At 40.8% G+C, this 16,987-nt stretch overlaps 1 protein-coding gene across 2 annotated transcripts in view; it reads right to left on the bottom strand.

The window, feature by feature from the left end:
• Nucleotides 1-209: 209 nt before the first annotated feature.
• LOC104326407 (CD99 antigen) overlaps nt 210-16,987 on the bottom strand; it is a 35,430-nt gene continuing 18,652 nt past the window's right edge. The window contains exons 2-11 of one of the 2 annotated variants that reach the window (XM_075427828.1): nt 10,952-10,987; nt 10,538-10,588; nt 10,019-10,051; nt 8,376-8,417; nt 8,179-8,220; nt 7,023-7,094; nt 5,630-5,671; nt 4,946-5,056; nt 4,065-4,121; nt 210-2,101 (exon numbers count right to left, since the gene is read on the bottom strand). In XM_075427828.1, coding sequence (XP_075283943.1) covers nt 2,076-2,101; nt 4,065-4,121; nt 4,946-5,056; nt 5,630-5,671; nt 7,023-7,094; nt 8,179-8,220; nt 8,376-8,417; nt 10,019-10,051; nt 10,538-10,588; nt 10,952-10,987 — 512 coding nt within the window. In that variant the 3' untranslated portion in view covers nt 210-2,075. The remainder of the gene's footprint in view (nt 2,102-4,064; nt 4,122-4,945; nt 5,057-5,629; nt 5,672-7,022; nt 7,095-8,178; nt 8,221-8,375; nt 8,418-10,018; nt 10,052-10,537; nt 10,589-10,951; nt 10,988-16,987) is intronic. The other variant, XM_075427838.1, reaches the window with a different exon arrangement.

Genomic DNA, 16,987 nt, shown 5'->3' with positions numbered 1-16,987 from the left:
ACTTCGCACTGGTAAGCACCCTGTGAAGGCAGCTCACAGCTTTGTTGCTACTGGCCAACTTCCTTCTGAGGTGATGAAAACACCTGTAAGAAATAAACCCAAATTGCTGATGGAGCAGGAAGACAAACTCCCTTTGAAGACCTCTTCTCTGGTAAAGCACCAAAATTTTTGTATTTCTAGAGCTACTAAGAAGGAAAATACATAGACACTTTCTTCTTTTTTTAAATTTATTTTTAGAAAAATCACAATGTTGACAGGAGTTTTTAATAAGTAATTTTTAGGCTTGCAAAAGCTGAAGAAGGATTCAAGAGTCTGGTTAGCTAAAGGTAGTTTGCCCTTCCCCCACCATTCTATCCCTAACAAACACTGGCTTATTTCTGTTTTCTCTACACTTAGCATTGATATGAGACACCTGTTTATTCATGCAGGTAAGCAGTACATTTCATTTCTTTGTATTTACATAGATGAAATGCTTATACAGAAATCACTTTTCCACCCTCAGACACACTTCAAGGTTTTAGCACTTTTAAACTAAAAGCAGAAGTGGGGCAAAAAAGAGGTTTACAAATTAATTCCATAACAAAATACTAAAATCTGTGTAAAGCTTTGTTGCAAGCTAAGAAACATATACAAGAAATTCTTAAATGAATTATCCTTGGCATACATTCCTATTTGAATGCACAGATATATTTACATGTTTAATATCCACATTCATAACAACTTCTAAGATGTTTCATGAAATGTCATCTTTTTGTAGAACTTTGCCAGGTGGCTGAAGCACATTCATAAGACAGATATTGTAAAATTGCATGAAAATTGGAAACATTTAGAATGAAAGCCAAAAGAACTGGTCAGACTATTCCTTCCAGACAGAACTAGTTATTATTCCAGACTTCGTCTTTTAACTGCCACGATTTGCAGTTTTCCACTTTTCCACAGATCCTTGAAACCTCCCTGTGGCTTTGAAGAGCCACAGCAAAGCCGACAAGTGCTGTCAGTTGAGGATGCAATCGCAGGTCCTCATCCCGATGGCAACCCTTCACACGTCCAACAGCCTTCTTCACACGTGTGCCATTTGTACGCTTCAATGGATGCTTGTGGACTGACGCCGGGTTGTTCTGGTCGGTCTTGCTATTCTGTCCTTCGGAGCTGCGGTACTGTTTCTGTCTTTTAAGTACGTATGATAAGCCTTCTGAATTCAAAGCATCACATTATTTTCTGTTAAGTATTTGGTTATGGAAGCCTGAAGATGTTAACCCCCACTGCCCACTACTTCATCCACAACTGTTCAGACAACTGCCAAACAGCAGTCTCACCAGATGTACAAAATCCAGTTATGGTTCTGATTTGCACATCAGGCTTTTCCACGTCTGACCAGCTCAGTACTTGCTAAGCAGGAAGAGCCAGAAAGGATGAAGGGTCTGTGTGCACTAGTTTGAGTGCTCTGAATCTGTACCAGACAGATGCAACGAAATAAATGCAAAAAACAAAACTGAATTTTTGTCTCTTGGATGCTCAAGAGCAAGTATCTCTTCCCTCGTGGCTGACCCAGGCAGCTACACAGATTATATCAGCAGCACCCAGCCCCAGACCCATGACCCACACACAGTGAGCCATGTGCACTCAGGTGCCCACAACATACACCAAGTTGTTTGACTGCGTTCAGGATATTAAAAAAATGTTTGCACTGCCTGAAAGCAATGGCACAACAAAACATTAACTGCTTATTGTTTTTGGAGAGGTAAGGAAATGTTAAACATACTGAATGCACTTGAGACACACCCATTTGTCACAGGAGTAAAGGAAAGAATGTAAAGGCACAACATACTTCTACGCTCCTGTCATTAAGGCCATATATTGGTGTGCAACAATGCTTCACAGGGCTAACCATACAGAAGTACTCAGGTATAAGTCACACTCCCAGAGGTGTTTCAGACAAGAACGGTTTTCTCATGCAACTTCAGACTCTGCTGTTTACACTACGCTTTTTTTGTTTCCTTTTTTTTTTTCCCCAGGCAGAATGCAGGCTCTCTATCCAGTTTCAATCATCTGTTCTTCATCATGTTTTCTTTAAGTTAGTTCTCCAGAAGTGTGCGCTGAACTGAAAAGTGAAAAACAACTCAAGATTAGGACACTAAGTTAGTATACATCATAAGTTATGTATTACTATGTAACAGTATGTGTTGCCAACAGACTTCTTCAGTAGGCATTTGAAACTGTGGGATGAATTCAGGTAAGCAGAGGCTTAATTCTGTGAAGCCAGTACCCGGCATACCAAGGCATGTTACATCCCAGATTTCTCACTCAAACAGTCACATCCTACTAGATCTGTGCAGCTATCTACACTTGCAGTGCAACCCAACAGGCAGTTTCAGACTTGCAGTTTTGCGGATGTAAAAATGCAATGGAGCCTGCGTAACTAACAGAAAAAGCGGGCTACTGAAAGAGAGCGCTTGCCTAGGTTATCTACGTTTTCAAGTCAAAGATAAGTCTACACAAAATTTTAGAAACGCAAACCTATTCTGCCATGCCATCTGACCTGGCTTAATGTGAGACGGCTTCTAACCAGAAACTGTGTAGGTACATCAACACTATACTGCCAAAAGCAGAGCTAATGTCTGCTGACTCCCTGAACTTAGATCAGGAGTAGCATCATGCTGACCGTGGTTGTCCAGTTTCTTGGCCCAAAACATGCTCACACTTGCCTGCAAAATATAACAGAGGTATGAAATTTGGGATGTAACATGAGAGGAGTAATCATGTATGATAACATCCCAACTTTGGCTTTATCAGTTAAAATAAACTATGTATCATCTGATGCATTTCACATCTGAGTTCTGGTGAATCTTGGTCAAAATTTCAGAATATCCTGACTCCAACGCATATGTCAACTGCCTTTGGTGGAGGGCTTTGAATAATATTGCTTGCTTCACTAATGCATATCTCAGCTGAGGATACCTATCTATCTCCAGTCCTGATTTCAACAGCCAGTTACAAGAAAATGCTTTTTCCTTGAGAGTTTTATATATTTAATAGCTTAAAGGAAAAAAGTTTATGAAGAGGATCATAAGCCAAATGGAAGTTTTTAGCAAACTGATAAAATACCTGAGAGAAACAAGTTTTTTTAATTACAAAAAAACAAACCAGTTCTGCAGGTTTAGATTAAACCCAGCGAAGAATACGTTGCAAATCTATACCACTTCGAGATTTTTAATATTCAGTGTTTCAAAGACACCCAACAAACTTCAGCATGTACTGCTTCTTCCTTTGTTGACCAGTCACCAGGGCCAGAAGGCCAAGTTTTCACCTACACTGTTTCCTCCAGATCTATCTACAGCTTTCCTGGAGTTAATCACCTGTTCCATCAGCCAAGTATCCTAGACAACCACACCTGGAAGGGTGAGGCTGTTAGGGTTTTTGCTGCTTTAAAAGAGATCCTTCCACAGCTGTCACCATTGCAGAAAGATCTATTATTTGTTGATTTTTTCATAAAAGAATCCTTCTCTGTTCACAACAGAGAATGTTTTAGTTACAACAACATGCTAGTAAATTCAGTCCTCCTCGCCTCCAGTGCAGTTTCATCTCTGCCCAAACACTATTAACATTTTTTAATACAAATTCTTGCAGAGTTCTTTATGGGCTTACAATCAAAGAAGTATCAGATTCCAATCAGACACAACACACACAAATAAAACACCTGTCAGCTAATTGCAGTTATGTATCACACTGAAGGAATAGGCTTGTGTTTTCATAAGTGTCTTTAATAATACTTTTGCAGAGAAAATTCAATTCTTTACTTTCTCCAAGCTCCTGTATTTCAAAGACTCCTCAAGGCAATAAATCAATCTGTTCAAAGAATAAAAAACTAGAGAAGAAAGGCCATATTATGAGAACTGAAATCTTGATTCAGTTCTAGGTTAATTGTCACGGTAGTTATAAACACTTTTTTTAAAACAAAACAAAACGGTGTAAGTAATTTTCTCCACTATGTTAGATGTCAATGAAGTGCATTTAATAGGATCCCCACCAAAAAAGTTGATCTTCCATCTAGATTCTTCTCTTACCAGGTGGCTCAGATTGCGCTCCCCGATGACTTTCCATATTCACATTCTCTTCATCTGCTGGGAAACAAACAGATGTTTAGCATTCAAGTTCTCTTATCTTCAAAGTTGTTGATTAATAGAGATAATTCGAGAGAAGAAACAGCACCAAAGAAACTGGGCTACTGATAGCTGAGTTGCCCTTACATTGCCTGCATGTTCATCTTAACATTCATGGCAGATGTTTACACAGTTGCCAGACTTCCCCAATTAGAAAGCAGCAGTGCCTGGCTGGATGGCTGCTCTATCATCTCCCTTCACCAACCAGTCAGGAAGACCAGAAAGGACAAAACCAAAGCTTTTGCCCCACCTATCACCCACAGGACTCACAAAGTTCTCTGATCCAAGTTATATCTTATTTAAGTGGAAAGGAGTAGACAGCAAGCAACAGAAATAATCATTTGGGGATTAACATTCAAGTAGTTGTCTGAAATTTTGTACGTAGGCAAGCATCTTGTGAAGACACAAAGGCAAGATTTATAAAATCAGAAATGACAAGGTATGTTCCAGCATGAAAATAGTCTCTAATCCCCAACTCCCACTCAACTTTCATTAAAGAAATGTTTTCTTGCAGTGTCTCTTGCTCACTCTTTAGCAGGAAGTGTTTTTATTTTAAGAAATGCAAAGCCGTAAGTCTGTCTGCTTCTGAAAGTCTAAATTTTGGGTGAGGCATTCTTCAGATGTCCTGTCTTAGATGACTAGTAAGAGAGGTTACTCGCTCAGAACACAAATTCTCTGTGCTATTAAAACTACCTTATGCATAAGATCAATTTCTAGCCCCAGTATAAAACACAAAAAAGCATATCTTTAGACAGTAGCAAACAAAACTAATTTCAAATTCTTACCGCTTTGTTTGAAACAGAGTTTCTTCTTCTGGTAAGCAATGAAACTAGATACTGCTCCAATTACAGTAGCAACCACAGCACTTACAATTCCAGCTATTGCTCCCTGAGAAGCTAGAAAGAAAAACAAAAAAAGACAAACAAAACCCCCACAAAACCCAGAAGTTTGTATACATTTTTCAGAATTGAAAGCAATGTCAAACTTGTATTGTCTCAAAGTAAACCCAGTGAGCACTTCCAAAAAAACAATAAACTGAAATGACATCAAACCATACTAATCAATGTGATCAACTCTTTCTGTCTTTGTGAGCAATGAAAAGTGAATCCTAATTTTATAACCATTGATTTCTTAGCAATGTCTACTGTTAAGCAACTTAAGCATGACTGTTGTTAAGATCCACTAATTAAAAAAAACTACCCTTGCATAGCCAAATCTAAGTTGGATGCATGCAATCACTGCACCAGCGTCTCTGAGACCCTACCACTTTCGAATCATTTGCAACACAGAGATTTTAAAGCGTTATGAAAGCAGAGCTTTAAAGTAAGAATTCCAGATTCCACAAAAGTTTTTAAGCTGAAACCCACCACCACAGCTGCCCATTCTAACACAGTATTATCAATACATAAAAAGTGAGAAAACTAGCTTCAGACATGCAGACACCATCATATATAAATTTATGAATTTACCTTCAGCTTCTTCACCACTATTTGGACTTGGGCCCTTTCGTTCTGTAAAAATGAACAAAAGGTTTAGATTCTACATGTCTAAAGAACAGTCACATCATCGACAACCTTTTGCCAATTAATCACGCAAAATTACAAGCCATTCATACAGCTATAAAATAGATATAGTTACATCCACACAGTGCTAAGCTCTCTGGCACTCAAACTTTGTATTTTCAAAGCACAGCTCATGATGATGCCAACTTCAGGCTTGAGAGCTCAGCACTTCTACAAAATGAGTGCAGCACACCTGTGAAATCTGGTTTAATCAACTCGCCCACCACCACAGAATACTCAGTGGAGGGGAACAGCACAGAATTTCAGCATAGCATTCGACTGTATTTCCATGGAACCAATCACCTTTTCCTAAAATCCCAGCCTCATTTACTAAATATTTTTGCAGTTCTCTTAGGAAACAGGACAGAAGTTCTGTAAATACCATTATTATTTGGCACTATGCAATTTGCACCACTGAAGCAGTTGCACCACTCAAGCAGGAACCTGTGCAGATGAAAACACCACACAAGTCTCAACAAATGCTCCTCGTCCCTGCCAGTTTTCACATTACTGCCCCAAAGGAAACTTGGAAGGTGAAAGCTTCCCAAAAAATCAGCATCAGTAATCTCTATCAGGGACAAGTCTCTGAAGAACTCAGTAACCAGTAGCATGTCTCAACACCACATCAAGGCACTGAATCTAACTCTGACCTGGAAATAGTAAAGTTACAGTAACACAGAGGGATGACTAATGCCATCCTAACGGTGCCTGTTACTACAATGCGATCCCAGTGACCACCTCTGTACTGAGCTGTGCCGTAACAATTGGACATGGCAGGTTACTCAAAACAAGTCTGGCTTTTGTACTGCTCAGAGTAGATATAACCTACGTCACTTGGAAGTCTTAAGGATCAATTCATCCTGTGGGACAGATGAAATCTCTGAGAACACAGGTGGGCCCTCTTCTGGCCCACCTCTAGGGTTCCTAGCCATGAGAAGTAAAAGAAACTGAGAGTATGTCACAGAAGATCTTAAGATAACACCTGGATGCCTTGAAGTACTACATTCATGGTGAATTTTGACATAAGTACCACATTCACATCTCAGTTTTAAGCTCCATCTTTCCTAGGATAACAGTAAAAATCATTGAAGCTTCCTAGACCAGTTTTACCTCTTAATTATCTGGGGGTTTTGGCAGAGACAGAACACATCGCTTTTGAAGTGGAAGGTATGCTCTTAAGTTTCAGATACCAGAATCAAAGGTGTTACAAGTTAGACCATGTTAACCAGCTTCTGAGCAAGCTTTTATCAAAATCTCATGTAGCCATAGGATCAATACGAAGCACAACCAACTGTCTTACCATTGCTGCCACCAGCATCGCCTCCTCCTTTTGGTAAACTGCCACCAGTTAGATCTGAATCATCAAAGTTGCCTATAAAAAATAAAAATAATATTATCTTACATGTTTTAAGTTCAGTGAAAAGATACCTCAAAGCACATAATGACATGGAAGTTTTCTCTAGATCATACAGCTGAGTTCATGGTGGGTTTAGGCTCAGCATGGTAGTCACGACATGTTCACATTTCAAAAGATCCACATGTAATTCCCTGCTCTGACCTGTTGCAGGACACTCAATCAGTCCCTCTCCATTTCCACTGGACCCTACCTCATGGGGCCTGAATTCTCCTCCTTCCCTCTGCTGCCAAATGAATCTTTAATTTATGCAATGCAAATCTGTTTCACTAAAAGCATTGCATCAGAGGATGTTATAGTTGGGTTGCAAAAGCGCTGTACTGAGGCATGCAAGACCTGAATTCAGGTATCAGCTGCAAATCTGGTAGGAGAAGGAATAATAACCAGGGCCTGCATTCCAGGAAAGGACTCTTTACCACTATATTCCTGGATAATGGCATCATCACAGCTGCATCCATCTGAATCTGTTTTGTTCTGAGTTAGGCAACAACAGAGAAGACCTCTAAAGCAGAACAGGCAGGGAAAGACGTGTATTTTAAGCCTACCTTTCAAATACAAAATAATTTTATTTCTTAACTGGGGCTTTTAAAAAAGTCTAAAAAAAATCCTTTGACTTTGAGCTTTACCTTTAATTTAGATGCTTGAAGAATACAGATCACAGGTAGTTCCTACTTACTTTTTAGCATGACTAGCAGGGATTCAGTTTGTAAAGATGAAAGGACTCAGTCCAACACACTGGTGCTGCACCGTAGGCACCCAAGAACAGCACTGCCCCAAGCACACACGCTCTTGTCCCATCCTTCCTCCTCCCCACACCTTCCAGGTTTTAAGTGAAAGTGACGTGACTCAACAGGTTTGTTATGGAATTTCAAGACTGCTGCAAAGCTTATTTGCAAGACAATTTTTCCTCAGTCCTCAGTGTTTATCCAGTGCAACATCTAATATACAGAGCAGCAGCCAATTAACCATGAATAATTATTATAAGTTTAATTGAGATGGCAACACCACGTCATGATTCAGGAGTTTGCGCTGGAAGCCTTACCAGTGTCTTTACGATCTGCAGGTGGACCTTGCTTGGGGTTATCTACACACAAAAGGGAGATTTAGGAAAAAAAAAAAAAAAGATTAAGAGATCAAAAGGATCAAAAGCAGACTACAAAATGGTAACTTTGAAAGGGACTAGGAAAGATTATCGAATACTTTTCTACTGTTCAGAAACATGTGTTAGGTCAGTCTTACCAGTGTCTCTAGGCTTTGCAGGCGGACCAGGCTTGGGGTCATCTGTAGACAAATAGAGTTAGAATAAAGTGGCCAAAGTTACTAGTGTGAAAAGACCAAAAGCAGAGCATATAGTGACCTTGAAAGACTTCTCTTCCCCATGTCATTTTCCTTTCCTTTCCTTAGCTAATGCTGTATTTGTTTGGTTATTTTAGGTTAAACGCTGTACTGTAACACAATGAAGTGTTTCTGCTACTTTAGCCTGCATGTCAGACCCTTGCTATAGCTGAACGTATACAGAAGAACCCACTAAGTGTTATGCAGCATTTCAGTTTGCAAATCTGATTTCAAACACTGAATTTCTTTAAATTTTTCTACCAGGTATAGATTACTTGTCTGCTTCCTCTTTTAAAACTACCAGTTTTTAACCAATAATAAAGGTTGGTACCTCACTTTAAAAAAAAAAAAAAAAAGAAAAAGACAAGATACACAGAATAGAACTATAAATATGGTCCCCACAATGACACTTCATTTAGTTCGCCACAAAACAGGAGACTAAGAGATCTTAATAATTATCTCTGTACTGTTTGGTCACAGTCTTTGTTGCCTACATCAAATTAACACACCAGCAGTGGTTTTCTAAAACTGTGTTTTCACCAACAGCTGAACCAACCCAGCGGCCCATTTCTCCTGGGTGCTACTTCCTCTTATAGAACCATAGAATGCTTTGGGTTGGAAGGGAACTTTAGAAGTCATCTAGCCCAAACCCCCTGCAGTGAGCAGGGACATCTTTGACTAGATCAGGTTAAACGTTCTTGATGTTGCAGTTGTTCTCTTGCCTCCTCCCAACTCTAGCACACGTTAGATCAGGACTCCTTGGGCTCTCTGAACATTCAGAGTAAAGAGGCAGGCACCTCCGGAGCACAGCTCCCAACGTAGTCTTGCTGTCCTATAAAGGATCCTGCCTCTTCACATACCTGAACCATCTGATTCATTCAGCCAACTGTTTCTCAATTAGCCAACTCTGTTTTCAAAAATGTCAGCGACTGGAAACAGACTGCTTTAAGAGAGGCAAAACTTCAAAGGGCTAATGCAAACAGAGCTGCTGTACTACAGCTGAATGCCCTATGTTAGGAACGCTGTCTATACTGCAACAGGTCTAGTGGTGGTACTTGAAAAGCTGCTGTGCATTATCTGCCTAACTGGATGCACCTTTTCCTGGCTGAGTGAAAACAATACTGCAATTTCTGCTGCTGCCCACACTGCAGAACTGCAAGGCATTAGACAGAGTACCTTCCCTCACATTATCTCAAACAGATTTATGTTTCCTTGTGCTACTAAAAGTGCATGCTGGAAAGGAAGAGAGTATTTCAGATTTTAAAAATACTTCCATAAGTAATAGTTTATGGAATTAGTGCCATCTAGTGAAGACAGAGCAATGAAACAAGTAGGACTTGGCTAAGAAATGAGTGAAATAATACATAGTTTTTGTGATCCAGACCCTTAAAAATGAAGGTAAACAAACACTACTAGACTGAAATTATTTTTCTGTGGAGTCTGTTACCTCAGTCGACTCAGTGCCCTTATTACATATAGGTAACGATGGATGGACAGACACTGCACCAAGTACCACTGAGCAGTATCCAGGAAAACATGATACTTACCAGGGTGAAGAGCATGTTCCAAGTCAAAATCATCTACAAAGAAAGAAGGGAAGTTTTAAATGTAATGCAAAAACTGAACTACTTTTAAACTATTTTTACACAAAAGGCACCTCACAATGTTTTCACCAAGACTATAACGGCATACTCATTCAACAGTGGCACACAGAGGAACACCACAGAATTACGAGGCATTATCTGCCAAGCTACACGCTGCTTTTGGTGACTGTGGTACATGCCAAAGGCCAGCTCAAGGTGAGCAAGCTCAAAACGTGCAGATTGAAAGCCAAGAAGAGATTCTCACAGGGTCTTTAAGCTTGGGAAAACCCAAAATAAATTTGTGACAGCACTAGCAGAAGACTCTGAAATGCGGAAATTCTTTTACTACCAGTGAATTGCTTTCTTTTATAGAAATATCACACCTCTGTGTGCCACTAATTGAAAAATTCAGGCTCTCAAATTAGTACGTACAACCATACTTGACTTTACAGTAAAAGGCATTACAAGCCAATTACATCTCACCGAAATCTGGTGGTGGTGGCATCTTTGACGGAAGAGGCTTCTTTGTAGGTTCTGCCAGGGATGGTTAGGAAAAAAAAGAAGTTTAAATACTATTTAATACACTGTTCAGAAGATACATGAAGGATGAATGTAAGCTTATGTTTATACAATGAAAAGCACAAGATCAAGTTTATACAGCAAGACATTTTGCCCGTAAGAGGAATCCCTGAGTGTTCCCAAAAACAAATCTCAGTTCTGTGCGGTCAACATTTTGACATACCCACAACTGAATTGTTCCACTGAGCTTTAAAACAAACTGTATGTGGACAAGGTGCCATGCTTGGTCATGAAGTGATACTTGGAAACAAGCAAGTCAAAAGAGCAGCCACTATTTTCCCACCTCCCTCTCAAAATTTGCAAAAGTGTAATAATTACCAAATGCATCTTGTAAGTTGAAGTCGTCATAATTGCCTGTAAAAGACGAAAGCAACAGTAAGAACACTTGTTTTTTCTTACTCAAAACCAACACTTGTTACAGTCATAAACACGTCTTTGATCTATCTTGAGATATGTTTTCTGCTTCCTGTGTCAGACTAGAATATTTTGAGTCAGGGATGAAGACAGACACTCTTCTCTATTTCTCCAGGCCACTATCCACACATCTCTTCAGAAAAAAAACACAACAGCACTAAAAATTGTGTCTATAGAAAGGATCTGGAGGGCCAGAACACATACAGTCAATATAATGCACTTAATCCTTTATTCTTGCCACTGCTATCGCATGCTTTCTTAGTGCCATCCACAGTATATTCTTTCCGAGCCTTCTTTCCACTGAACCACAAAAATGAGCAGGGGTACAGCTTGAATTCACAAGAATTCAAGTGTGAAGAACAGCCTTGGAGCACAAAGGCCAATATGAAAGTTATACAATCAGGTAAAGGATTTAATACCTTGGCATTAAAAATTAATTTTCATGGGTTTATAAGACTTATCTTTTCCCCTAACAAAGGTTAACAGTATCAAGGTGGTTAAGTTATTAGCACAGATGATCTTGAGCAGTCTCTTCAACTTCCTAAAAGCTAGATGCAGCTGTCACCACTAAGGGATCTCCACTCCAGGCACATTAAGTTTCATTTTCAGCCCTTAGGAAAAGAACATTCTCTCTTGCTGTATTAGGCCAGTTACTAGAGCTACTGCTGCTTACCCAGCCAACTGCAAACACACTAATTCAATATATCCATGATACAAACTGGTTTCACAGCATGAATACAGTAGTGTGATCGCAGCAGCAGAGGGTTAGAAGATAAATGGACAGCTAAAACAACTGCTTGGGATATTTCTGATAGTTCATCATTCCTACTTTCACTGAAGCATGGAAAAAGAACAAGGCATGAAAGTAGATACCAGCTATTCAAAGAAAACACATCCAAACATAATGCTCCAGCCCCAGAGAAGCTGGAAGACCTTTTCTACATACTGAATATCAAGCCAGCCAGAGCAAAACCTAATGCCAGCCAGAGCTACAGTAATTCAGAAGATACAGGCATACAGCATTGTTGTGTCTGGCTTTTCCTGTGAGAATGTAGCTACAGCAGAGGAATCAGAACTGGCTACTGCAAAGTCTGAAGAGAGGAATAAAAAACAAGCATCAAAAATCCAACCACAAGCAGAATGATCCTTTTGCTTACTTGACAGTCCAAGTTAAGACAGGGACAAGTCACAGGTCTAGCACCAGGAATGACAGATGCTCGTTTACTTGGTGACATCTTTCATCTCAACTGAGGTCAAAACTGAAATCTCTTTTCCTTCTCAGATAATTGCACTAACAATGCCTTTCTTTTTTCCAGAGAAGAAATAAGGCTACGGTACATTTTTGGTTTTTTAATATGGAAGCAAGGAATGACAGCTGGAATTAAAAAATCAAAGGCAAGCTTGCAGTTTCCTGAAAACATGCTTCAAGCTAGTCTTCAGTCTGGCCAACTGAACACTACAGCAGAAACTGAAATCTGAAGTCTAAGCAGCAGTAACTGTAACATTTAAACTAAGTACCACCTTGCTCACAGCCAGGTAGGGAGGTAGCACTGCCTGGTCTGTGACAGGGCCCTTCATGGAAACAGAGGCAATTCATGGCTTTATTTTGGTGCACGAGCAAAGTGCTGTTAGAAGCTCCTGGATAAAGTCATTAGGTATAGATCTTGGACAGAAAGCAGGAAGATACTTCACTTGGTGTTCTTCACTCCAGGTGGAAACCATAAGCTCTTTTAGATACTTAGCTCATGAAAATCTGTTTCACAAAATGCAAAACATTTGCAGATTGTTTATCTGAAACCTACATCATCTTGCAATACAATCTTAAAAACCTCAGTAAAATAAGCAGTTGCTAAGACCCAAATCTCAGCTACCTCTGAAGTTACCCCTTTGTGTTTAGACTACACCAAGAAACCTTCATATTAGCTGGCAAAAAAAGGTCAAAACACTGAAGAGAAATTTAAGCAGGTATTTTCATAGTTGTTCCTCAAACTTGAATTCAGGTTTGTTTGTTTTCTCAAGTACATACATCTCTCGGGCTACAGTCCTCCAGGAAGGAATGCCTAAGACAGGACCTGATCAGATACTTGCTAGTCTAACTACAAGACGGTAGGCAGAAGGATCTATTGAAGACGCATGCTCCTCAAAATGCTCTACCAGAACAGCACCCAGAGGATGGACCACCACCATCTGTCTCAAGGTTAAAGATGTATCACTAAGTCAATGAATGTTACATTGGTGGCTATATTTCAAGATCACTATTTCTTTTTAGAGGGAGTGGCAGAGGGAAAAACAAGCACATATGCTCAACATTATGCTTTGGTGCAGCTTCAAGTTTTACCTAGAGCAGAAAAGAGGCTGCTTGAAGACTCTCGCTGCAACCATGAAACTTAGTCTGAGAACTCTGAATGGTTCCAGCTGCAGTGGTTTCCCTCAAGAGGAGGAAACCAGTGTAAAAGACCGTGCATTCAGTGACAGTGCTATTTTAAGGGATTGTTTTCACACATGATCTTCATGGAGAAATAATTTAGGATAAGACTGCTGACTGCCAATCTCACATAAGACAAGCTTTGAGAGAGCAATAAACAAATTTGAGAGTAAATAAAAGAAAAAAAATCATTCTACATTGACTAGAATTATTCAATATTCTGTGATCACAATTCTGTTTTCCAAGCATGCAGCGAGATGTCAGACTCTTCAAACACATTACTTTATCTCAATAATGGCAGCAGAAAATGTCAAAACCTAGCTTTAGAAACTCATTACAATAATCTGCACTCTGAAGTGCTGGCAGTCCGCTTTCGCACCAAAGACTGGGTGTTTCTCCACTGTTCACGACAAACCCTCATATGTGTTTAAAGGACTTGCTTTTACAACTGCATTCGCTTAGCTTTTAGTATGGCTGGGTCCAGCTAAACTAGAAGTTCAGTTACTTGGTCTGAAAGGAGAGAGGCTCAGTACCAACGATTCAGCTAGTTCCAGGGAAGAAACAATCAGACAACAGAGATAAAGCTACAAAGCTAGAATAAAAGTGGTAGCAGGATCCGAGAAGAAAAAGTCAGCAAGAATATACTGCACTCCCTACAGGTTTAAGGAGCACCCAGAGTAACTGAGCTTATGAGCATTTTCTTAGTCTGAGCAAAGATAATTGCAAGTAAAGCAGATATATTGCATATAAAGCACAATACAGCAGGTATTTCTAGCTCGTGGGGGCAGGAGAAGATTCAAGAAAATTTCAGAAGTATTTACACTCTCTTCCTTCCATGTCCGTAGCTCAAATACCAGGATCTCAAGAGGCAGACCTTCAGCAGGCTGTCCCCAGTAACCTGATAGTTTGTGTCAGATGGGTGAGAACCCAGCAGGTAAAATAAAAGAGCAGACATAAGCTTTTGAAGAGCTGATGAGCTAGACGGTATTCAAGAGAGCAAAGTAACTACACAAATAGGAGTCCTTTGCAAAGACCCATCACCGCTCTCACATACTTACTGCTACGAGATTAGTCATATTTACATTCCATTGCAGAAGCCAACACGAGCTTTGGAAAGTTCCTCCATTAGTCACGTGCATGGTGACACACCAAGAAAGGAGACTGGTGATGAATCACCACAAACAACTTTCTCACTTGAGGAAGACTGCTTCAACTTTTCCTAAAAATGCTGGTGCTCTCCTCCTTCCCTCCTCCCCAGCACCCTCCGCAGCACAGGGTGTCACAGAGTCTCCATGCTGCAGCTGGTCTTCCAGTCATAGGCCTACAGACCAGGTGGCAGTGGTCAGCTTGTCCCTGTCCCACCAGCTGAATGTTACCTGACACTCCATCAGTGGCCAACTAACTTACAAACACAGAGTCATAGAATATCTTTAGTTGGAAGGGATTCATAAAGATCATCGAGTCCAACTCCCTGCTCCTCACAGGACTACCTAAAACTAAACCATATGACTAAGGGCGTCACCCAGACACTCCTTGAACTCTGACAGGCTTGGTGCCGTGACCACTGCACTGAGGAGCCTGTTCCAGTGAACGACCAACCTCTCAGTGAAGAACCTTTTCTTAATGTCCAGTCTGAACTTGCCCTGACACAGCTTCATTCCACCTCCTCGTGTCCTATCGCTGGTCACGAGACAGAGGAGATCAGCACCTCCCCCTCTGCTGCCCCCCGTGAGGAAGCTGTAGACGGTGATGAGGTCACCCCTCAGCCTTTTCTTCTCCAAGCTGAACAAACCAAACGACCTCAGCCGTTCCTCGTAAGTCTTGCCCTTGAGGCCTTTCATGGTCTTGGTTGCCCTCCCCTGGACACACTAATAATTTCACAGAATCACAGAATCATTTAGGTTGGAAAAGACCAACCTTAAGATCATAAAGTCCAACCACCTGATGTCCTTACATTGAGGTGCCCAAAACCACACAGTACTGGAGGTGGGGCCGCGCCAGTGCAGTGTAGGGTGGGACGATCACCTCCCTCAACCGGCTAGCTATGCTGTGCTTGGTGCACCCCAGGACACGGTTGGCCCTTTCGGCTGCCAGAGCACATGTTGACACAGGTTCAACCTGCTATCAACCCAGACCCCCAAGTCTCTTTCCACTGGGTTGCTCTCCAGCCTCTGGCCCCCCGGTTTGTATGTATAACCAGGATTATCCCATGCCAGGTGCAGAATCTGGCACTGGGTCTTGTCAAATTTCATACAGTTGGTGATTGCCCAACTTGGATCTGTGCTGCTGCCCAGGCACTCATTTTCATGAAATCTGCAAAAATCTTCAGCTCAGAGAGGCCTCTTATTTCTGTAGAGCTTACATCAGGTTTGGCAGCCCTCTTGGGGGACGAGGGTGCTGGTAACCACAAGGGCATAAACTCTTTGGGAACGAGGCAAAACGCAGCTTCTCCAACTTCCAGCAGGGAAACTGGATTTTACACTCCCATGTCTTGTGCTCCTCCCCCTTGGGGGACTGAAAAGACAAGGAGTGGAAATATTCCAACACCTAACCATAACAGAAGCTACGGAAAATAGAGGAAGGCCAGCACATTGACATTTGTTCATGAAACACTTAAACTAACAGTGCAAAGCCATCATGATTGCTTTTTAAGCTTACCAGCACTTGATTTCAATCCAGGTTTTGCCCCAACAGCATTAGTTATCTACAATAAAAGACTCACACTGGTCAGCTCACATTCTGACAGTTATTTTCCAACATGTCCTAAGCAGGCAAAACCAAGAGGTGCAACCTAATTACAAAAAAAATGAGAGAAAGGTGACTTGGTTCTCCACACCTTGCTGTAAGAACTGCCTTTCTAAGGTTTTAAATGGAGGACCTGGAACATGAAAACCACTCACTGCAAGTGGAAGAACGTACTTCAAACTGTACTCCTCCTCCCAGCCAGGGCAGAGGTTTTCAGGCAAGATCCCTCCATGTCAGGCACTGCAGACGGGATGTTTACTCCCACTGCCAAGCAGCAGTTTATAATTAGCCCTGCCTGGAGTCTCATGAAATTAAATCCCACATGGCTGGTTTCAAACCCTGTTCCTCCTACAAGTACCCACCTATTGATGCTGCTTTTCAAGTTTAGTTTCTCTGCAGAGCAACAGAAAACAAAAAGCTTTGCATAAAGTTCTGTTTAGAGGAATGAAGCCCCTTTCTACCTAAAATAAATGCAGCCCAAATACAAATAACAACTGTAAATCAGCCAAAAAGCAAAGATAATTTTCTGCATCTGGGGAGTGTCTCCTTTCTGCACATCTGGAGTGTTCACTAATGTATCTGATGGGAATAAAGTCAGCTAAGCCTCTGCTGCAACCAATAAAAAGATTTATTTCCTCTTCAAAAAGATGCATAAGACTACCCTAATAACTATCATATTTAATTTTTGTACAGTGATCCAAAAGCTACTTCACTGAAAAATTACTTTATTTGCAGCAATCTTGAAAAGACAGTACGGAAAAAGTTAGGGA

Source organism: Opisthocomus hoazin, chromosome 1 (genome assembly GCF_030867145.1).
Source record: "Opisthocomus hoazin isolate bOpiHoa1 chromosome 1, bOpiHoa1.hap1, whole genome shotgun sequence".
Lineage (NCBI taxonomy): Eukaryota > Metazoa > Chordata > Aves > Opisthocomiformes > Opisthocomidae > Opisthocomus > Opisthocomus hoazin.
Note: the sequence above shows the minus strand (reverse complement) of the source record. Positions and strands in the feature narration are given on the sequence as shown.